Source organism: Amaranthus tricolor, chromosome 7 (assembly GCF_026212465.1).
Source record: "Amaranthus tricolor cultivar Red isolate AtriRed21 chromosome 7, ASM2621246v1, whole genome shotgun sequence".
Taxonomy (NCBI): Eukaryota; Viridiplantae; Streptophyta; class Magnoliopsida; order Caryophyllales; family Amaranthaceae; genus Amaranthus; species Amaranthus tricolor.
In genome coordinates, this window is record NC_080053.1 from 10,453,622 (window position 1) to 10,477,109 (window position 23,488).

Sequence of the window (23,488 nt, forward strand, 5' to 3'; positions counted from 1 at the left end):
GCAGTAAACTGCCACATGAAGTGGCGGTTTGCTCAAGGCAAATTGCCATCTCATGTGGCGGTTTGGTGTTGGTTTTATATATATATATATATATATATATATATATATATATATATATATATATATATATATATATATATATATATATATATATATATATATATATATATATATATATATATATATATATATATATATATATATATATATATATTTTGTTTCATTTCCCTTAAATAGTGAACGCAACCTGCATTAAACTAGTTCAATACCATCTATTCTATAATAATCAATTACGAACCAGCTTGATTTGAAAAAATTAATTATGAAAATAATGCGAAGATATATTACAATCATGGAAAGTCATACAAGAAGTTCAAATCATATAAGAATATACAAAGTTTGTTACACTACAACCCCCGACCCCTTTTGTTTTGCGCACCGGTGGATGAGTAACCAATTGGGCAGTGGAGCCCTCCCACGCAGCTATGCTCCCGTGTGTTGTCTGAAGCGTAAGCACTGATGGATCAACTAGGCTCGGCATCGCCATGATCACTGTTACATACATAAGTGTTATAAAAACCATATAAATATTAGGTGAATCAACATGATATTACAAAATATATAAAAAAAAAACATACTTTGTTGACCTTCGAAGGCATGTTTTCTTATTATGACCACTAAATCCACAAAAGCTACACGTGTTACGAGGACGCATCAATGGTGCATCCATTTCGTTCCGTATACGAGTTGATCGCGGACGACCCTTTCCACGCTTCGTTGAGGGATCTGGAACAACTGTAGGTCCGTTACAAGGATCGCAGGTGAACATGTCTGGAACAGGCATGAAAGTCTTCTTATATGTCGATACATATTTTGTAGTGCGAAACGAAGTGTCCACAAAAGCATCATACGATATGTTACGAGCTCAACATACTGCAAGAACATGTGAGCAAGGTAACTTGAAGATGGTTGGTTTCTGACAGGAGCATGATGTTGCTGTGAGGTCAACCATGTATGATTTTTCACCTTTTCCTGCTATCCAGTTGCCACAACCAGTGGTGACCTCAAATATCCCACGCACTGTGTCATATATCCTAACATCATGAAAGCGTACTTTTTCAGCATTCTTATCAATCGTATCAGTTGGTTTCTTGGCATACACATGTCCATTGTCTAATCTGTTTCTCCCTAAATCCCTCCTTGTGGCAAAGTATTCGTTAACCCGGAAGAATGTCATCCTAACCAATGAAGTGAATGGGAGTGACCTGACCCCCTTCATTACGCCATTGAACGCTTCAGACATGTTTGTAGTTCTCACTCCATATCGATGTCCACCGTCATGAATCAAAGTCCATTGGCGCTCAGGAATAGAACCATCCACTACGTATTTATACGCGTTCTCATTAAACTCTTTAAGGCGATTCATGTAGAAATTATATTTCCGAATCTTTGTCTGTTCAGAAGCTTTTCCAAATAAGTTTTTGACTGCTATGTTTTTTAAACTTCTTATGCACGTTCGAAGCTAGATGGCGTTTACAAAACCGATGGAATGCAAATGACTCTTCCCAACCTTTTCCAACTCTATTCATTGCATGCAAAATTCCCTTGTGACGATCAGATATAACACATAAGCTGTCCCTCTTGGTGACATAGTGCCTTATACAATCCAAGAATCAACTCCATGTGTCGTTGCTCTCTCCCTCCACAACGACAAAGGCAAGTGGGAACAACTGAGAATTTGCATCTATCGCCATAGCAATCATAAGTTGCCTCTGTACTTTCCGTACAAATGTGTACCATCTATAGAAATAAGGGGACGACAGTGGGGAAAACCCTTAATGGATGGTCTGAAAGCCCAAAAAATTCGCTTAAACATCACTCTGGTAGCTGATTAATTTAGTTGAATGAGAGGAATTGTGAATATGGAGTAAATGAGGATTGAAGAAATTTTTTTTAAAGCAGAATCAGCAGCAAGGAGGAAGGAAGAATAAGTGAGATGAAGTGACCAAATAAAAACAAAAGCAACCGTTTTGTACAGCTACAAAACCGCCACTTAAAGTGGCGATTTGCTATATTAATTTTTTTTTTTAAATTGAAATTCATGTAAACCGCCATTTCATATAGCGGTTTACTTAAGATTCCTAAACAAAATCGCCATTTCAACTAGCGGTTATGTTAAAAAAAAAAAAAAAATTCCCAAACCTATCCTACGTGGACGGTATAATGGAAAATATTTTCCCAATTAATGCAAAGTGAGAATTAGTTTGTTTTTGGGCAATATTATGGGAAAACACTCTATATAAGATATTCGATAATAATAATATTTTGTTATGAATTGATCGTTTACCTGATACTTGGTACTATGTAACGGAGCTATTAAAATGAAGACTAATTCTTTCAAAACGAGTAGTTTTGCTTCCATAAAAGCAGAGACTTTTCTTCTGTTTTGGGCAACAACCCATCTACACACAGAATAAACCCAGAGAAAAGCAAGATTTTGGGTACACGGAATCGCTTCAATAAGGAAACCCTAATTAAACAAAAATAATTACTTTTCCTAAATTTCAATAATTTTGAAAAATTGAATTTCCTAAATAAAAAATCAATGAACGAACTTGTAGAAGTGAGAATTATATAATAGATGCATGTCTTCTTTATCACCTCGACACTGTCTTTGGATTCGAATCCATATTTGAACTGGAATTGGGTGCTCCAGTTTCTGATCACCGCCTTCATTGTTGGATTAGGGTTTATACATTTGCTTCGTTCTACTGCGTCCAAATATTTTGTCGTAGATTCCAATTTTAATTCTTCAATGGCTGCTTCTTCTGATGTTGAAGGCTGTGCTTCATGCCATAAACCTGCATCCAAACATTGTGCTGGTTGTAAAGCTGTCAAGTATTGGTATGCATATATTTTTCTTCGTTCCTTTGAATTTAATTGAATGTACTTGGTTTTTTTTTTTTTTTTTTTTTTATCTGTATTATTTTCTATTACATAGCAGATTGGTTGTATTTTTGTAATGCTGTTATGTATTTATTATTTTTTTTTCGGGAAATTATCATATATTTGGGTGAATTGGGTATAGGTTGAATGCTTTTATGAATTCTTTGGGTGAATTGTAGTAAGGTTATTGTGTAATATATCAAGAAAATTATCCGGGTGAATTGTAGTGATGTCCTATTTATTATGAAAGAATGCAACTTCGATAATGAGCTGGTTTTATTGGGTTCTTGTTATGTTTGGCATGTTGGGAATTTCTTCTATAAGGAAAGAATTGTGCGCCACAAGAATATTTAACATCACATATAAGTTTATGATTTGAGAATGACAAAAGCAAAACAACAATATTCCATGCTCATTTAGGTAGGTGTAGTATGTGAACTCGAGAGTGAGGTTGCCCACAACCTAGTAAGACTCTAATTGGTTGATGGGTGACTCAAAGAGGATAGGATTGAACTTAGGAATGTCTACGGGGCGTGTGGGGAAAATTTTTGATGAAACATGGTGGAATGTCGCTTGATACAAGTTGGAATGATGTTTGGTGACTTAGGACAGAATGTTTGTAAGGTAAATGGAAAGAGTTAGAAGATAATGGAGATAAAAGCAATTGCTCTGTTGATATAAAAACACCACAACTTAGAACAAGTATAAAATGATTATGAGAAACGAATGTTAATGAACGTTATGAATACAACAGCACCACAACAAGGAAGTAGTAGAAAAGTGATTAGGTTTTATGAACAAATAGATTAAGGGTGTGTTGAATGTAAGGAAAACAAATATAAATGTTAGGTGAATATATATGTATTTGTTGATAAAAATTCACCAGAATAATAGAAAGTTGTATTTATATAAAGTTAGAAACAAAGTTCTGATTTTCTAATTCATAATCCACCAACTTCAAATGAAATACATGATTACCTATTTATATACAAGTTCACAAAGAAATCAAAATCTCAATCCTACTCCCATGTACATTCGGGATTGATGACTATGGATTCATGACTTGGATTGTTAACTCCTTTCATATGTGTGCTTTATGAAAACATCACTTGGTTTTGTAACTTTCTTTTTGGAGGGAAAATCAACAACTTCTTTTTTCAAGTAGCCCACATCTAAGGGGATGGTTTAGGTAACTTCCTTCACACTCTTTTGTAATCTCTTCTGGCTTCCATGTAAAGGTTATAATATCATACAAAGAGGAGGGAAAATAACAACACTTTGAGAGGGAGAGAAATCTATAACTCTCCATTTAATCTACTAGTGGCATTTGGTTATAACTTCCTTGCCTCAACTTCTTTAACTTCCATGCACGTGCTATAGGCTGTATAACTCCCTTAGTTGAATTGTATGCCATGTTTCATATGGAGGTTCTCTTTAATAAGTGATGCTAATTAGAATTAATTCTGTTGCTTGGACTTTGTTGTAGCTTCATTTGTGCTTCATAGCTAACAACCCAATTTCATATTTAGTAAGTACAAGTACTTGAACTATTACAACTATAATGAGAATTCTCAAACACTTATTACAAACCAATTCACTCCTTACGTTTGTTACAAGGCTTTAAAATAAAATATCTATCTAAAAGATTACTAAAACCCAATTAAAATTTAAAGATGAAAACACCAAATAACAATTAAAATCAACTAGATGAATTATTGTAAACTTAGGATGTTCATTGTGTGGATTTCAAAATGCTTAAAAATAAACTTAAAGATTAAAAGGAACAATTCCCAAATATTAAATAAGTTAACCTTTGGTTTAATCATGGATGGGCTGGTTCAGCTGGCTGGTTTGAGGGTTGGATGTATGCAATCTTAAAAATTGGTTGTTTTCGACTAATCCTTGAATCGATCAAGACATACTTATAAAAAGCGCACATGTTTTTATTGAGCCATTTTAGTGTACTCCATAATGATTCAAAACTATAGAACTATAAGTCTCTGACTTCATTGATAATAGAAAAATCAAACATAGAAAAACAATTGAATAGAAAAATATTTTACTTGTTTTAATGCAGATGGTTAAATCACTCAATTAAATTATTGCATTAGTATTTTCTTTTCTTGATTACTATTATTTATATTATTCTATGGTACTTTTTACTAGAGGAATATGAAAAAGAATTATACAAGATGTTTTGGGTATGTGCTACGATGGAATATTGGAGAACAGCTAAATAGAAAGTTTAAACTTGAGAGATTTAAAATGTGGGTGAGGAAGACCATGAAGGGCATGATTGATAAATGATATGAAAAGTATAGATTTAGAGTTCGAGATGATAGATACTCAAATAGAGAAAGAGATTCCATATGGATGACCATACTAATTTATAGGCTAATTTAGTTGTCCCCAATCTCTTGGAATGACATTATTGTACTTGAACAAAAACATTGGATTAGAGTTTAGTTGTTGTAAACTGTAGCTGGAATTCTTTTGTGAAGTATTGGGTGATTCCATTGTAGATACATACAATTGTGCAATGATGTTTGAGTGAGATAAGTGGGGATTAATATCATTGTGGTAGTGAAGGAAAATTGTATGGATATGTGAGTTCAATCACTGATGTACGTTTTTCAATAGGCGCAAGTGGAAAGCAAAATGTCACATGACTTAGCTTACATTGAGGGAGCCTCATGGAAAAAAACCGTTGTCACAAAATACAACTATAACGGAGTCAGAATGTGAGTTGCGACTGATGCGATGCGAATTTTTGAGAAAATAAAATCACATAAGGGGTGTTTTGAACCCATTGCATTTTTGTTGTTGAACTACTATTTTAAAGCAATAATATGCCCATAGCTATTATAAGTGCTTTAAATGATAGTGGATAATTATTAACATAATAGCTTTATTAGTAAGTTTATTAACTTATTAGTTAATTGTTTGTTCAATGACTAAAATTATGAGCAACTATAAATTATAATCTAAGTAGTCAGTAATAATTAACGGAAAGACAAATATCGTAATGTGAAATAACGAGCTTTACGCGTTATGTAACGGTCAATGCGACCATGAAAACTTATGAAACTTTATATAACGAGATTTAACGTCCTGACAACTCTCAAACCGGTTACTTAACGAGCATTATGTAAGATAACAAGGGACTTTTTTTAATGAAGAATAAAGTGGAAGTTTGATCAAGATGTGCGTAGTAACTTGGAAAAGTTCTTAGTTTCATCTCTTTTCCTAATTTTCTTGATTTGCAAGATAAGGTGAAGCCGTTTATTTTATTTTGATGGATTATTCTTCAGGTCATTTGAAGTTGGTCACACATGATAAAGGATATTCTTGGTATATGCATAAATATTTCGTTTAAAGAAATATAAACGTGATCGTTTTGCAGATGTGACTTTAACCTTGCTAATTCTAACATATCTTGGGGGCCTAAGGCTTTGAAAAGGTAGTTTGAAGTTGATTGCATGGCTTCTAAATACATTATGAGTTGGTTTTCTTTTGAATTATGTCACACTATGATAAAAGTTGTGGACATCTTAGTTAGGTTCTCTTTTTGGGATATCGTAGTTCCTTGAGTTGGAAATTAATGTGTGGAGGTAGTCAAGTCTTGCTGATTGTTTTGGTTTTGAATTCTTGTAGCTTAAAAATGGGAAAGCGAATGCATTTTTTCGCTCATAGTCATAGTATGCAATACACACTAATTTATACTATATATGGGAGTAATGCTTGCTACGAAAGCCTATTTTTTAATTTTGATGAAGCAAGAAGAATCATTTAAGCATACAAAGAGATATAGTAAATGATGATCATTAGAATTGACATGTGGGTAATAGTCAATATTTATTATCAAGTTAGTGTTGACGATATTGGGGGTGTTTGGTAAATGGTTTTTTATTTGTTTTTTTTTGGTTTACTTGTTAGTTGGTTAAAAAGCCAAAAAGGTCTTTGGTAAATGGGCTCTTAAGCCAAGATGAAAAAGCTAGTTTAGTTAGCTTTTTAGTTGTTTTTGGCATGTTGTCTCATTTTTTCTCTACTTAACAACCAACAGCGAATACCTAATCCACCAAGGTTTTTGGCTTGTTATCTCAATTTTTCTCTAATTAACAATCAACAATGAATACCTAATTCTACCAAACCTTAAATAGATAGCTTATCCGGTTTGTGTAAAAACCTACAGATAAGCCAAATCAGCCAACAGCCAACAACCAACAACCATTTTCCAAACAACCCCATTATCTAAATATCACATATGATGGGTGAAATAATCCGTCGTCTATTTTTCCACTTTGAGGATGCTTGAGTTCCAAGTGTTTGAGGCTAAATCATCTTTTTGTGTGCTTTTCACTTAATGGTCGACTCTTCTTAAACATTACCTTTATTCTTTCATGTTCTATCTTTCTATTTTAATTTTTGATTGGGTGGAATGCTAATGCAGTGCCATAATTATATCTATTTGTATCTGATGTGAACTCATGTTCTCTTATCTGTGCATTAGTTTATCATTGATTGTATCTAGAGATGGCAATGGATCTTGGATTCGGCCCGGATCCGTGGACTAGGATCCGTTTTCGCGGATCTGAGTCTTATGTTTTTGGACCGGTCGGATCCGGTTTGGATTCGGATCCATATAACAGTGATGTGTTCGAATCCGAGTCTCAAACAAATATCCGGATCCGGACCCGTGGATCCGATAGACCCGTTTTATTTTCAAAAATATCAATTAAATGTTAAAAGCCAATGAAAAATTTATTTAAATAAGTGAACGCTAAACGTTATATTGATGTTATTTCGTTAAAAGTAGTAAATCTAGTAATTTGTTGAGCATACTGTAAATTATGAAATTCCATCTCAAGCCTTTTACTTTTATGGCCTAACACACACATAAGGACATATTGCTAAAGCTACTGTATGATACGAAATTTCATACAAATTAAAATTCCATGCAGTATCTACATGATTTGTTTAATAGTAATTTACTAATTTACTTTGTTAATTATTAGTGATCAACTAATTTTATTTTGTTAATTAAAATAGCGTGATTTTTTAAATGTTACATTATCTTATAAAGAAACTTTTATTCATGAACAAACTTTAAAGGTATTTATAGTTTGTAAAATATTGTTGGATGTATTTTAAATTTTAATTAATAATTTCATATATTATGATCATTAATTAAAGTCTAAAATTTATCGCTATCGCAATACGAAGTAATATTCAATCAAATACGCAAAAATAACCTTGGACCCAGATCCCATACTGGATCTGTGGGATCCATGGATCCGGATTTGGGTACTGAAAATTTAGACCCGCGTATTCGGATCCAAATATGGATCCTCGTTTTAAAACGAATTTGGATCTGTGTCCACTTGGACCCAGTCCAGATCTAACCCGTTTCCATCCCTAATTGTATCTACAATTCTGTTGGAGCTCTTGTTCCTTTAAACATTGGATTTTTTGTTCTTGATTTCATTTTTAATTTGCTTCCTTTGAAGCTCCACAAAATGCCAATCAGAGCATTGGCGATCAGAGCACAAAATGAAGTGTTCATCGTCCAATAGATTAAAGGCGATGCAACATGTAGGTGGGAAGCGCAATACGGCTGTAGCCTTAATCCCTTCAAGTGGACATGAAAAGACACAAAATATTGTGAACAAGGTAAGTTGGCATTTTTGTTGAAAGTGTTTCATGGTGTATGTTCGTAGTTGCTTTAATGTTGCTCTTCTCAAGTTCTATTTTTTCAGGTGCTCTTCTCGTATGATGAATTTGTCAAACTTTACAATTGGGACAAATCGATCTTCCCGCCATGTGGACTTCTAAATTGTGGAAACAGGTTTGTTCTGTTTAGTATTTTGTATCTTCTTGCCTGCTTTTGAGAATGAGTATCTCTAAGAGTCCTGATTTTTACATGAATTCAAAGATTATCAAAATCTTTTTTACCTTTGTTTTCCTACCAATGCTTCACTTTCCACCCGTACTCCCCAATCAAGGTAGTGAACCTTCTTCATCTTTGATTCCGTTCCTAAGACTTGCTTTTGAAGTCGAACCTTAAGAAGGGCAATTATATGTGATGCATAAAACATCAATACGAGTAATGCTCTTGTAGATGATGGCTAAAATTAAGAAAATTGTTGTAGAGAAAGATATTATTGATGTAAAGGATAAATTAGCAGTTAGTTGTTAGCCAATATGAAAAGGAACCATGAATTCCCTAGGAATCTACTAGGAAGTTAATAGGCCAAAACAAGTCTTTTTTCATAAGCTTGTACCAAGCATAAGTTGTATGATCTTTTTCCATTAAATTCTTTGTGTCTAGGCTTAAAATATTTGTCTCTGTTGTGCAGTTGTTTTGCTAATGTGGTTTTACAGTGTCTTGTTCACACCCGACCACTTCTAGAGTATCTGTTGGAGAGAGGCCATCGGAAAGATTGTAAGCAATGACGTTTACAAATTGTACATCTGTTATGTATGATATAATTATCCTTATATGCTTTATTTCTTCAGGCAGGAGGAATGAATGGTGCTTTCTTTGTGAACTTGAAATTCACGTGACAAGAGCTAGTAGGAGTCAACAGCCCTTTTCACCAATGAATATACTATCACGGCTACCTAGCATTGGTGGCAACATGGGCCATGGAAGCCAAGAGGATGCTCATGAGTTCATGAGGTAATCATTATCCACTCTGTAAAATATACCCTTAAATGTTTTGTTTCTTGAGCTTCAACAAAGTTGTGTTTTTCAATTTTTTGGTAATTGTTTAGGGTTTCAGATCTTGTTTTTTTTGTAGATTCCCTTACTATTTTTTGCAATCCTTCTGACTATGGAGTTTGGAGTCTCCAATTCTTTTGTCCTTGTGGCTAGTCCTCTGATTTTGAGTGAAGAGTTCAATAACTCAGTTGACTCTCACACGATGGATCTTTATAGATAATTGATGATTTTTGTGGGTTTGTAGATTTGCCATTGATACAATGCAGTCTGTCTGCCTTGATGAACATGGTGGAGAGAAAATAATTGATCCCAAATCTCAAGAGACTACCCTTATACAACATATATTTGGTGGTCAGCTTCGATCTCAGGTTAGTATTCCAACCACTTGTAAAGTATTTTGAGATAGGTTTGCCTCCTGTTTTTTTATTAGAAGTGGATTTATTCATCATAATTTAATTGTTTAGACAAATGAGATAATGAGAGGCACCATAAAGTTATAGGAGAATGAAATCGCTTCAAGTGGATGCTTTAAAAACCTTGGGCCTATATTTGAGAGTAGTGGTGATATCCAATAAGATGTGACCTAGATAATTAAGTTTGGATGGAAAAAATGGAGAGCGTGACCCAAGATCAAGTATTAGTGTTCATGAACCCATTGGTTTGGTTCTTGAGACACTCAGGTTAAATAATTTTTTATAAGCTGAAATTTGTCACATGCTTAACTTGAATTATGCTGGGTTTATGTAGTTGGTCCGAATGTTACTCTTGGTTGTTTCAACATTTTTAAGTCTTATTTTATCAAAGTTTATACAATAAAAGAAGGTAGAAACAAAGAGTCCATGAATGGTGGCATTATTTGTCTTTAAAATCAACATATTTAGTATATTTAATAAGAGACTTTTGGTGCTTCATGTACTAGACTATTGGTGCTTCATGTGCTAGACTTTTAGTGCTTCATTTTCTAGCTTTTAATGTTCATCAAATTTGAAAATTCTTTGTATGAGTTAGTATTCTAGAAGTTTGTACTTAGCTCTATATAAAGGAGCCTTATGAAATTAAAAAATTAAAAGGTTGATTAGTTATTGTTATACCTTGGGTTTATACATTGCTTTTCTTCTTGTCTTTGTCCAAATAAATGGTAATTCCAATCATCACTTTGAGTTTGTCTTGAGTGTTAATTCTAGAGGAGATTGAGTTTGTCTTATCTCTAACCTAAATCCCAAATCATTGAGTTTGTCTTGTGATTTGGCTCTTATCCTTCTATTCTATCTTTCTTTCATACAAACAAAAATTAATCTAAGTGTTCTCCTAATTACACTTAAATCAGAGCAACTACTGGAATATTATGTGATCGAGGTGTGCCCTTAAAGTTAAAGAGCAAGTTTTATCGAACGAACATTAGACTGACGCTGCTTTATGGATCAATATGTTGAGCTTTTAGAAAGGATCTTAATAAAATGATGGGAGTGGCGGAGATGCGAATATTTTGATCGATAAGTAGGCATACCTTGAGGGATAAAATTCGAAGCGAAGATATAATAAATGGTTTAGTTATTACTAATATTGAGGTTAGATAAAAGAGAATCTTTAAGATGTTTGGACATGTGCAAAGTCGTAGTATTGATGAACCCATAAAGAAGATGGAAAGTTGAAGCTCAAGAGACTTAAAAAGAGGGCGATGAAGATTAGAGATGACTTGGAGCTTGAGAACCGGAGTGGAAAATAATATGAAGAATTTAGACTTACAAATTCAGAAGGTAGAAAATCATAATGAAGGGAGAAAAAGAATCCATGTGGACGTCTATTTAAACTGATAAATTGGTTTATGTAGCGGAGTTCGACTTTTGGGATTAAGGCTTTAGCATTGTTGTTGTTGTTAGACAATAGACTTGATTACTAGCATTTATATTAGGCAGAGTGCTTGATTCAATAGCTCATTATGATTTCCAACTTTTTTTTTTGGAAAAATTGTTTTGGTTAGGCTCAACTTTGCACATTCCTACACTGAATTACATTTATTGTGTGAACTTTTGGGAATTGTTTATTTTCATTGGGTAGTTTTACCTATTATCTAAACAACAGATAGAGCTATTTTTTATATATATATATATATTTGAACTTCATCTCCTACCTTCCTACTCCATCCTCACTAATTAAATTTAGTATGAAAAAAAGTTTTCCCCTCCGCATTTACTCTTCACAATAACTCTTTCAATTAAAATGGAGTTCTAATCACTTTTATCCTTTTTCCTAAATCTGCTTATCATCACAATAAACCTTGAACTATACAAAGTTACCTTGATTACATATACCAAAACCTCAAAACTACCAAAAATTAGTCCATTTTAAAACAAACTAATCAATTTAAATAGAAATCAATTTCAAACCATACAATATTATCCATTCTTAATAAAAATTCAAACAAGTAAACTAAGATTCTAGGAAAATTTACAAGCAAATGCAACTAATAATTAAAAATTAAATTTAAAAAAAGAGATGCTAACTAGATAATTTTTATTGCTAGTAAAAGATATTAGTAGTGAATCAAGAGCTTGATTAAGTGAAACGTTAAAAAGATAGAGAGAATCAATGAGATCATGATTTAACAGCTTTTTACTCTTTTTAAACTCCTCGAATATTGGAGTTAAAAGCGTTAATGAAAGTAAACTATATAAACTTTTACTATAGTGCTTCACCTGTGTACGATTGTCTGAAAATGATGCAATTTCATTGTCCTCTTGATTAACTTGTTCATTCATAAACATATTCTTCTTCATCCTCCATTGTCTTTTGCAAGGTCATGAATAAATTGATTGATGAAGAAGTAAAAAAAGAAATAAAAAAGGATTTAAAAATAAGGCTAGACCTATGTCTTGTAAATTTCCCCATTCCACAAATCTGCCTATGGGAAACCGTTATGTTTTCAGCCTAAACACTCTCCTTGAGGAACTTGGAGGTGATGGTTTTCGGGAAGTGGTGAGGGGTTGCAAGTGGTGTTCTGGGGACGTATTGGGGGTCTGGGACATGGGAGGGAGGAAGAAAGAGAAGGGAATTCCATGTAATGTCTACTTGAGTAAATTCAAAACAAACTAATCAACTTAAATACTAAATCAATTCTAAGCCATACAATAATATCCATTCTTAACAAAAATTCAAACAAGTAAACTAAAATCCTAATAAAATAAAATTTATAAAGAGATACAAGCTAGATAGCTTCATTGCTTGTAAAACTAATTAGATTTGAATCAAGAGCTTGATTAAGTGAGTTATGAAAAAGATGGAGAGAATCGATGAGATTGAATTTAACGGCTTTTGTTTTTTTACTCTCTTTCAATTCTTTGAATATTAGAGTGTAAAGCTTCAATGGAAGTGAACCTGATAAGCTTTTACTACAATGCTTCACTGATGTACGATAATCTGATAATGATGCAATTTCATTGATTCTCTCGATAACTTGTTTATTATTAAACATTTTTTTTCATTCGTCATTTTGTCTTTTTCAAAGTCATAAAAAATTGATCTATGAAGGAGAAAAAAAAAGAAATTAAAGAGGTTTTAAAATAAGGTGAGACCTATGTTAAATTTCCCTATTCCACGAAACTGTCTCTGAGAAATCGTTACTTTTTCAGCCTATACTCCTTGAGGAACTTGGAGGTTTTGGTTTTCGGGTAGGGTTCGGGGGCTGGAAGTGGTGGAATTTTCAACCAAACCGTTACATTTTTTAAATAAAATAAAATTTTTAAAATTACCTTTACACAGTAAGCTGCTACCCAATGAACAAAATGGCCACCAAAGTTCAATCGACGTAATGCGATTTGCAAAGTTCACCTATTGGTGCGGAAGGAGCAAATTATCCAACCAAATCAAATTTTCCTATTTTTTTACCTTTTATTTTCCTCTATATTTGCGAGTTATGTTGTCATGAAATGTTGGTTTGGTTGCAATACTTCAATTGGTTGATTATTTTGTACGGAGGTATCTCCTACATGGTTTCATTTTGAATCTCTTTTAAGATGGGAAACCCTTCTGCTTGGAGTTCCTTGATAAGATTATGACTTTCTTTTCTTATAATGTCTTATCTTCTATTAGGTTGTATGTACAAAATGCAATAAAGTTTCAAATCAATATGAAAATATGATGGATCTAACTGTTGAAATTCAAGGAGATGCTACATCATTGCAAGAGTGCCTTAACCAATTTACTGCAAAAGAGTGGCTAGATGGTGACAACATGTATAGATGTGATGGGTATGAGCTTCTTTCATCCATTTTTTTCTGGAACATCTCTTCTTGTCTACACTGTCTGTAGAGGTAGGATTTATTTCCTATTCAAAATACTAGACATATGTTTTGCTCAACATGGCTAACAACCTAACAATGAGTGGCCAATAAAGTAGCAACTACAATTTTTGTTTACTTTGTCACCAATGATCTCTCAATTTAATTTGTTTTGTTTCATATAGTCAACCCCAATTAAGGTTTTGACACTGTAGGCTAATAGTGGAGCTTGTAGAACAACAACAAAATTTAAACGTCTTTAGAGTTGGCCATTTGACCTCTCAGATAAGTGATGTTTCCCATTGTTAGCAAAAATGTGCGAGGTGAACAGAGACATTGAAGAAGGTGCGAAGCCAATTACAACTACATTGCTAAAGCCTTATTCCAAATGGGAGTTGAATATATGTAACCTTAAATTTCTAATAAGAAAGATGTTTTTTCTGATTGAACCTTGGTAACGACTTATTTTTAAATTTCAACTTAATATGAATAAGAAGTGCACATGATTTAATGAACCATTTTACTATAGGCCTAAAAAATCAAACAACTATAGATTTTTGTCTCCACCAAGAATGAGTAATGCACCAAAATAACATTAAAAGATCAAACATTGAATATGTTGTCCCTTATGATGGAGTGCTTCTTGTTCCACTTCAATTGCCTCTTAGATGCCCTTTGTCTAGGGCACTAGGCTATTTGGAGGCATCCAACCTCATGGCGCTCTTGTGCTGCGCTTTGTTACAAAGTTCTCTTCATAATTATATTGAAAAACCTTGAAAATTTTCTTATGTTATAGGAGTTTATTCGAAGTTCATGCAGTGCATCAATTGTGTTAATGGCCGCCGAAGCTTTATCTAAAAAGTAATTTTGTAGAATCTGGCTAGCAATCTGCTCAAGTCTACTTTTCACTCCTTTCCCAGTCTAAAGGAAATGCTAAATGGGAAGGGGAAACTATGTCTGATGTTAATAGTTAGTGCACTATAATGGACAAACGAATCTTTCAGTTATAGGCTTAAGAAATAAGGATAACCCAATTAATAATTGTAGAACGTACACACTCTTCGTCAATTAAGGATCGAATTGTGTTTGGGATTTCGTTTTGCACTCTCTTGCTCTCTCATGAGATGAACAACACACAAAGCAACTACATAGAATACTTTTATGTATCATTTCTCCAAAACTGCAACATATTTGCGACATTCTCATATAATATATACACAAGGTTTGTTGCTTTGCCTCCTATGCATGTATCTACTAATAAAGACTTTTAACCTAACTATTACACAAGACAATAACTACTAAATGACTTACAACATACACAACTATGTATGCACATACGCATGAAATAACAACATTCAGACGCGTGAGGACTCTGAATTTCGTTTTCGTAAAAATAAATTGCTTGCTTTTTATCAACTTCGAGGTATAGAGATGGTTCACCAACGTTGAAAGTCCCATTAAGGAATTAATTCCTTGAGGTCCGCTTATCCTTATCTGTATGCATATGTACCGCATTTACCAACAATCCTAGAAAGATAACCTAAGAAAGGTCTCATGGCTTAAGATGATGAACATATGGCTTATCCTTATCTTGTATGCATATGTACCACATTTACCAACAATTCTAGAAAGATAACCTAAGAAACGTCACATGGCTTAAGATGATGAACATATCGCTTTTGCTTGTTAGCACTTACCCACCTTCCTTCATCTTTCATTAGGTGGTCAACTTCTTTTGATCAGTCACAAGTCACACTAAGAGTTTTTGGGTAAGGAACATTTTTGAGTGTTAGTAATGGAACCAAACCCTTCACCCTGCGATCCAAAATGGTGCCCATTAGTAACGGATCATGCGTAGTCTTCTTATTAGTTCTACAGCTATGTTTGTCTATACACTTTAGCTTGTAGGGATAGTAACTAGTAAGCACCAAGCTCTTGGTCACACAATTAGTCTCACTTCATCAATAATCCTATTACTTCCTCCATCATGTGTAATTGCATGGAAGTTTCTTCATGTCACTAATACCGGAATTTCTTGATGAATCTAATCATGTGCTTCATCATCATCATGAGTACTTGTGTTATTTCTTTGGAACCACACCTGCATCAATAGTATTTACAGTAACACTGCCATAAGATGACAATGCCATATCTTATCTTTGTAGTCAAGGCCTGCATGTACCTTGATTATGTTCTGTAGATCATCGTTGAACCCTGCAACGTGTTTAGCCATTCTCAATTCATCCTCTTGGACTTTACATTCAACTGCCAGCTGCTCAAATTCCCTCACATGCTCCAATATAAACTTCGGTCCCTAACTGGCTCCATTTGATGTAGTGCGGCATCTTGTACTCCACTGGAACATATTTTGCATGCAAGTTTTTCTTCAATATCTCCGAAGTAATGGGTTATCCTTGATGATTCTTTAGGCAATTATGTAGTAGGGTATGCTTGCGAAGTTGTAGTAGAGATGTGTGTTGATTTAATTATATATATTTTGATCAGCTAGACATCGATAACTACAGCCTTTAGTATCTCTTTATTTGTATAGTGTTTTCTAGAGTTTAAATTAAGAATTTGAAGATGTTAGTTGGACGGATTCTCATCTTGGTTTCGTTTTACACAAATTAGTTAACAAGTACACGAGCTACTGTGGTTTGTTAACAATGGATTATTTGCTGCTGTTTGCAGATGTAAAGATTATGTCAGGGCGTGGAAGCATCTTACCATCCACCAAGCTCCAAATGTACTTACTATTGCTTTGAAAAGATTCCAGGTATGTTTTCCTTTTCCTTCTCGTTCTCCTTTTTCTGCTGAACTTGAATGGTCTTAGTAGGAATCTGCCTCTTTGAGCTAACCACTGCTGTTTGGATTGCAGAGTGGAAGATTTGGGAAAATTAATAAGAAAATTTCTTTCCCTGAGAATCTGGATCTTAGCCCATATATGAGTGAGGAGAGAGATGGCACTGATAAATACAAGTTGTATGCTGTTATTGTCCACGTGGACATGCTGAATGCATCTTTCTTTGGCCACTATATCTGTTACACAAGAGGTTTTCAGGGAGGCTGGTATAGAATCGATGACTGCAAGGTAGAGCTGCGAGACCCTTTATTTTAATGATTGGAGTGAATTTCATGTTTCTCTTTCATTTGTCTTGCTGCATATTATGGTGTTTCTAGAGGAATGTTGCTTTGTTCTTTCGTAAATCCCAGTTACTGACACTGAAAGTCTTACAATCTGAAACTTTAATTTTCGCACTTAGCATTTATGAATATACCATTTTTGTAATGTTTCTCATTTTAAATTTTGGTCTCAATTGCATGTTTCCATTCCTCTATCATTCTTTTAATTTATTTCTCTTTCAAATTAACTAATGATGACTCCGATTTTTAGGTGACAGGGGTTGAACTGGAGGAAGTGCTTTCACAGGGAGCTTATATGCTTTTATATAGAAGGTAATATCTTCTATCCATCTATATGAAAATGACAAGTAAATGAGAAGGAATTTCTGATATTTTCTCTGGCTTGTTTTGAAAGAAGTATATGATTATCTGGGTTCTGATTTAGGAATACATTCTGCATTTCTACGAGCCTAGTAAAGGAATACTTGTATTAACTTTTGCTAATTTTTACCCTTGGTGTGAAAGTTGATGGTTTCGATTATGATCAAGTATTTCTCAAGCTGGATTTTATCAGTTCTTTTGAACTGTGGACCCTCTTCTGCACAAGAACAGTCATTTCACAGCCTTCAATGTACTGAAATCCTTTATCCGATTGACTGTTTGCTTTAATCCTAGTACTTAATTTGTATTTTGGGTGGATAAATATGAGCTTTGTAATAAATATAAGATGGGTTATGATAGTGGATATTGGATTGTAGGAGAAGAGTATTTCCCTCACATGCATTTGCCGAGAATTGAGTGTGAAAGGGTGAATAGGGGTGGGGGAGTGGCTCTGTAAGGGGTATATAAGAGTTAGATCTTTTGGAAGGGAAATCTTGGATAATATGACTGATACAAGATTGGCTGTAAAAGGGAATTATAAGAAATATTGGCCAAAGGTATGGCTGATATTGCAAGGACTGAGAAACTTAGGGCTGTAAGGTTTGAGTGGTCAGATGTTGAGCTGTGTGCTGGTGAAGCAATGGTGTTGGGGAGGTTATTGGGAGAGAGTGAGAGAGAAAAGGGAATGGAGGATGTTTGCAGATTGATTGGTGTCATATGGCTGGGTAGGCTGGTGGTTGAACCCGTTCATTGATGACATAGAAGTATTTATTGCAGCTAGATCAATCAAAGCGGTAGGTTGGAATGGGTTCGAGTTTGATCTTTTTCAGTTAGGTCATTCAAGGGTCTCCCGGTTGAATTGTTCCAGTTTGACTGGGTTCTGGGTTTAAGTTTTTTTTTCTTATCATTGAAAGTATTTTTAAAAACTTGACTGGTTTTGAGTCGATTTCGGATCAGATGAATATTAATTATGACTGGTGTAAGTAGAGTAGTTTTATTTTGAAAAATAGTTCGCATTCTGTCAAGTGGACTTTTATGACTTTTATTTGTGGACTTACTATGTGGACTTGAACTGTTGAGTGCTGAGGTTTCTAGTATTTGGGCTGTTTGGTTTTAATTTCCTAGCTTAAAGGAGAGCCTTTGCCATGTTTATGTGGTGTTGTGAAATAGGTATGTATTGCTTTAGCCTGGTGCTCACATGCTTGAAGGCCTTTAGCCGAACCCAAATGCCATTCAGGGCCAGAGAAAAACACCCTAACTTTGTGTCCCAGTTAGATAAATGTCTTTGGAGTAATACTTGTTTTGCTGACAGAAAACTGTTGTCATTTAGAGCATATAATGGTTATCGGAAATTAAATTAAATAAGTTAATTTAAATAAATTAATTTGAGAGTATCCCAAGGTTGCAAAGTTTATGTTTTTAGCAAAAGTAGTGTTCACGGATCGTGAAACAACTCGCGGCTCGCGAGAAAGGAAGGAAAGCTACTGTTTTGTGGAACAGCAGGTCGCGGGTCGCGACCCTACTTGCGGCCCGCGAGTTTTCTTCTGTTTTGCAGATTCTTCTTTGCAAAGTTAGTTTATCCGTTTTGTTAGTTTTAATGTAACTACCAACGGTTAAATGTGGTTTTATTAACCAGATATATTGGGATGGATTGGTCCAAAGACGACATTAGTTCGTAAACCAATCTTGTGTTTCATGGAGTAACATGTTGCTTCGTGAAAAGGTGTAAGCTATTCTATAAATATAGAATGCTTGTGTGGTTATTTGACACATGACATGCAATTTCTGATTTCTTTTCTTCTCGAACACTTTACATAGAGAACTTGCAATCCTCGATTGTAATTTTCCATATCTTCTTCCATCTTAGTTTTCCTCGCATCGTTCTAGATTACGTGTGTAACACCCTCAAAATAGGTCGAACTTTTGAAAACACCCTTTATGAAAAACATGAGCCAAAACCTACTCATGGGAGTGTTACCGCCACATCTATTTCTAATAAAATAAATGTAAGGCTTAACGACTAAGAAATAACTTAATAACTTTAAATCCAACAAAGGGTCTTACAACATAAGAAAAGACTGAAACGTAATCTGTGTCCATAAATAATTTAAACAACTTAAGGTAAAATTTAAACTGAAATACGACTCCAATAAAAGCTATGTTTCTAGGTGACCCTCACTCCACGATTCCCACGCAACCAATAACCTGCAACATAAAAATGCAAGAAAAAAAAGAGAAAAACTCCCAAAATCAGGAAATCGAGTAATTCTAACTCCATCCCGTAAAACGATTAAGTATGAAAATAGTTAAGAAAGTAAAACATAATTTGAGTTGAAAATAATTTTAAAAAAAAATATATACATATAGCTAAGTTTAAAAGAAAAACAATTTGAGAAAAAAATATATATAATATCACATAAACCAATTTATTAATTTGATATTTAATAATGACAAACAGATAATCAATTTTTAATTTGAGGGAACGATAACGCCAGTAGGCTGAGGCTTTACCCTTATACCTATTTCATCAAGAGGTTGTCACCTCAAATAATTCAAGGCCAGTAGAGTAGTCTCAGGGAACCCTAGTGTGCACACCCCTTCTACTTGGATCACAACAAATAGAAGGAAGACTAAACATCGTATCAAGTATCAGAAATAATAATACCTGTCGGCAGCTATACTAACCAAACAGGACAACCTGTTCATCACCCTTATACTTGGATCACAACAAATATAAGAGCTTTATTTCCCTCGTGTTGCACTTTACGTGATTTAATATATTTTAATAGTTAGTCGCGTGCACACAAACATGAATCAAACATACATTATACATTTTATTTTATGATCATAGGTTTTCCCAAGAAAAATACATCTCAAGAATATTCAATTGCAATATTAATATCCTAATATTTTCCTCTCAAATTCAATCCATTTGCAATCATTATTAAAATAATAATATAACTTTCATCAAAATAATAATATTATAAGTATTTCTCTTTCAAATAAAACCGTATCTAATTTCGTTATCAAAATAATAATATAAACTTTATCAAAATAGTAATTATAAATTCAAGTTTGACAAAAATAATAGTAAATATAATTTGAGAATATATAAAATATAAGATCATGCATCCTATTTAAACACATTAATTATCACGTAGCAAATAACACTAACGGGATAGTCCTAATTAGATGGACATTGAGAATTACCTTGTCACGCGATCCTAGACAACGTACGCTCCTAATAATCTCTGTCTACGAATTCGCTGTCTTTAATATTGAAATCTTGCGTTTTCTTTACTGAATTTTAAGCAAATGGGAGATGGAGGAAGTAGTTTGTAGGAGAAAAAGGAAGTGTGAGTAATAATGTGAATGAATTAAGGGTAATTGGTTTGATTTATAATAGGTAAGTGAGGTTAGTTATAAGATTTAGAGGGAGAAATGGGAAGTTATTTGTTAATGGGGAGTTATATATTTTATTTATTTTTTTTTATTTTTAAAATTTCTGAAATTTATTTATTTATTATTATTATTATTATTTAAAAAAAAAACGGATGTTACAACGTGTGTTAGGAATTTAGTGTAATTCTTTGTATCTCATAACATATTTCCGGTTTATTCCCAAGCACCGTAGTAGGGAGGAAATGACGTTTTAGGAAAGAGCATCTCGCCTAGAATTAATATCAAGTTCAAACAAAATCTTCTTGTTACTTTGTTCGGGTTTGAATATCGGTTCCTCGTAGTTCTCGGTGGTGTACATAAGCATGGTTCTTGATTGTCATATGTATTTGTTTCCTTCTACAAACTTGTAACTTTATTTTATTGTTTATTGAATAAATGAAGTAACAGTTTACAACAAAAACTAGCACGGCTCCCTGTGTGTTAAGCTGAAGTTGGCGACGGCAGATTTTTTGAATAATCATAGGCTATGTATTGGGGTACTAGGAGCTCACATCTTTGAAATATTGAAATTTTGGTTATGTATTGTTAACATTACTTTATTATGTATTGTGTTCAAACATCTTTCACTGGACTCTGTCCTCAACAAAAAATCAAAAACTTTTGTAGTTGTGTTGCTTGAAATGTCCTAGATGTTTGGTAGTATTTGATTTAGAAGAGGGCAAGATTGGCTTGTTGTACTATGTGAATCGTGTAGTTTCAATTTGTTAGGTTCTCTGATTGTGTAGTTTTCAGTTGATTATGCTATGTTGCTGAAAGTATATTTGTTATGAGACAGGAATTCTGCTAGACCAAAATGTCTTAAGTCATTTGAACCATCTACCAGTCAACAGCAAAACGGGGAGAAAACATCCACAATGGCTGAGCCTTTATCAATTGGTGTTACGGAAGATACTCAAACTATCGCTCCTGGGTCAGTTGTACCTGTTTCAGTTGAAGTTTCTTCTAATGGAGTACCCGACGTCGTTGGATCACCATCTTTAATTATTAATGCATCTGGTGATGCTTCCTCTAAAGGATTTGCTGATGACGAAGTCTTTGATGTAGAAACTGTCGATACTGTGATCGAGTCATCATGTTCGACTGGAGAACTTGAAAAAGAAAGTATTGCTGCCGTCACCTTTTCTGAAATGAACCGGTGTAGTAATGATCCAGTTTCTGTCAATAGTAGTTGTCCCGATGGGGTCCTCACTGACTTGCTAATTAATTAAAGTCGTAGCAACAATTTCTGGGAAATGTCACTGGAAAAGACTTCATGAATCGATGGAGTTACCTTCGTTGGCAGAAAGCTTTTGTCTTTGAAATTTTACGTTAATTTCGGGACTCTTGCTGTTGAAGACCCTCGAGCAGCAATATGATGCATATTTAAGATTAGATCAAAAATGGTCATTTCAACCCTTCTGAGGATAGTTAATAATTATTGTGTGGATATTTTTGGGCAACATCTTGGATTTCAATTGAAATTTACAAGGCATCTTCGATTCCAAAATTTTAAATGTGTTTGTTACTACCTTTACTACCTTTGGCCTTCAAAACTTATGCTTTTCGTAGGTTCTCAAATGAGACGATTTCACAGTGAGATTGTCTTTATTTGGGGAATTCAATATATACTTATAGTCTTATGTTGATTACTTATAACTTTAAAGTGATCATTTATAATCATAAAATGATCAATTAAAATTTTAGAGTGACTACTTATAATTTTAAAGTGATTATTTTTACAATATTAAAAAAATTACTTATAATTTAGAAGTAATCAAGTATAGTTATAAAATTATTTTAGATTGATTATGTTTTATAGGTAAAAAGTGATCATTTATAATTTTAAATTTATTTGTTACGTTCTTAATGTGATCAATTAGAAAAATTAATTGATTGTATTAGTTTGTCTAATGATAAAGTAGTTTTAATAATTTAATTATCGCAAAAACTAACAAAAGACCGTCTAATTATGAGGCAAGTACTAATGGGTTGGTCCAAACTAAAAAAAATAATTTTAACCTTAAAGGTATCAATTCGAACATCAAAGTGATCAATTCTGACTTAAAGTCCACCTTAGATGGAGCAATTGAAATAAAAAATTTAAATTTGACCGACAAGTAGAGCTGTTCAAATGTGACCCGACCTGACCCGAAACCGAAAGTTATCCGACCCGAAAATGCATATTTTTTTTAGATTTATTGAACCGACATTACCCGAACCTAAGTTGCACCTGAACCGATTGACAACCGAAAATAGAAAACTGAATTCGAACTGCGACCGATTTTTATAACCGACATGTAACCATTAACTGAAATTGCCCGAACCTAGTAGTGACCGAACCGAGTCATATCCGACCCGTATCATGCTCGAAACCGAACCTCAACCCGGCTATAACGAACTTAACCCGAACCAATTTTTAATCGAACTACTATAAACCTGAACCAAATTCTAACATAGAAGTATGATCAACTCATATTCAATCATCTTATTAGTTAATCTAATAAAGCGATAAGTATTTCATAAATTAAATATTAAAAATACGTGGTTTTATATATTTAGAGTAAATAATCAATGATTAATGTCTAATAAACTACTTTTA

General features: G+C 33.6%; 1 protein-coding gene across 1 annotated transcript; it reads left to right on the forward strand.

Annotated features, from left to right (window-relative positions):
• Window positions 1-2,352: 2,352 nt before the first annotated feature.
• LOC130817487 (ubiquitin carboxyl-terminal hydrolase 19-like) lies at window positions 2,353-22,608 on the forward strand. The gene is made up of 11 exons (XM_057683219.1): window positions 2,353-2,904; window positions 8,454-8,616; window positions 8,703-8,791; window positions 9,303-9,388; window positions 9,463-9,625; window positions 9,912-10,035; window positions 13,757-13,914; window positions 16,636-16,720; window positions 16,823-17,035; window positions 17,339-17,400; window positions 21,686-22,608. The coding sequence occupies exons 1-11, from the start codon at window positions 2,642-2,644 to the stop codon at window positions 22,116-22,118; spliced, it is 1,839 nt and encodes a 612-aa protein (XP_057539202.1). The 5' UTR covers window positions 2,353-2,641; the 3' UTR covers window positions 22,119-22,608.
• Window positions 22,609-23,488: the final 880 nt, after the last annotated feature.

Coding starts and splice junctions, on each gene's coding strand:
- LOC130817487 (XM_057683219.1), top strand. CDS start 2,642: ATGCATGTCTTCTTTATCACCTCGACACTGTCTTTGGATTCGAATCCA. Junction 8,792..9,302: donor CTTCTAAATTGTGGAAACAG/GTTTGTTCTGTT, acceptor TCTGTTGTGCAG/TTGTTTTGCTAATGTGGTTT. Junction 13,915..16,635: donor AACATGTATAGATGTGATGG/GTATGAGCTTCT, acceptor TGCTGTTTGCAG/ATGTAAAGATTATGTCAGGG.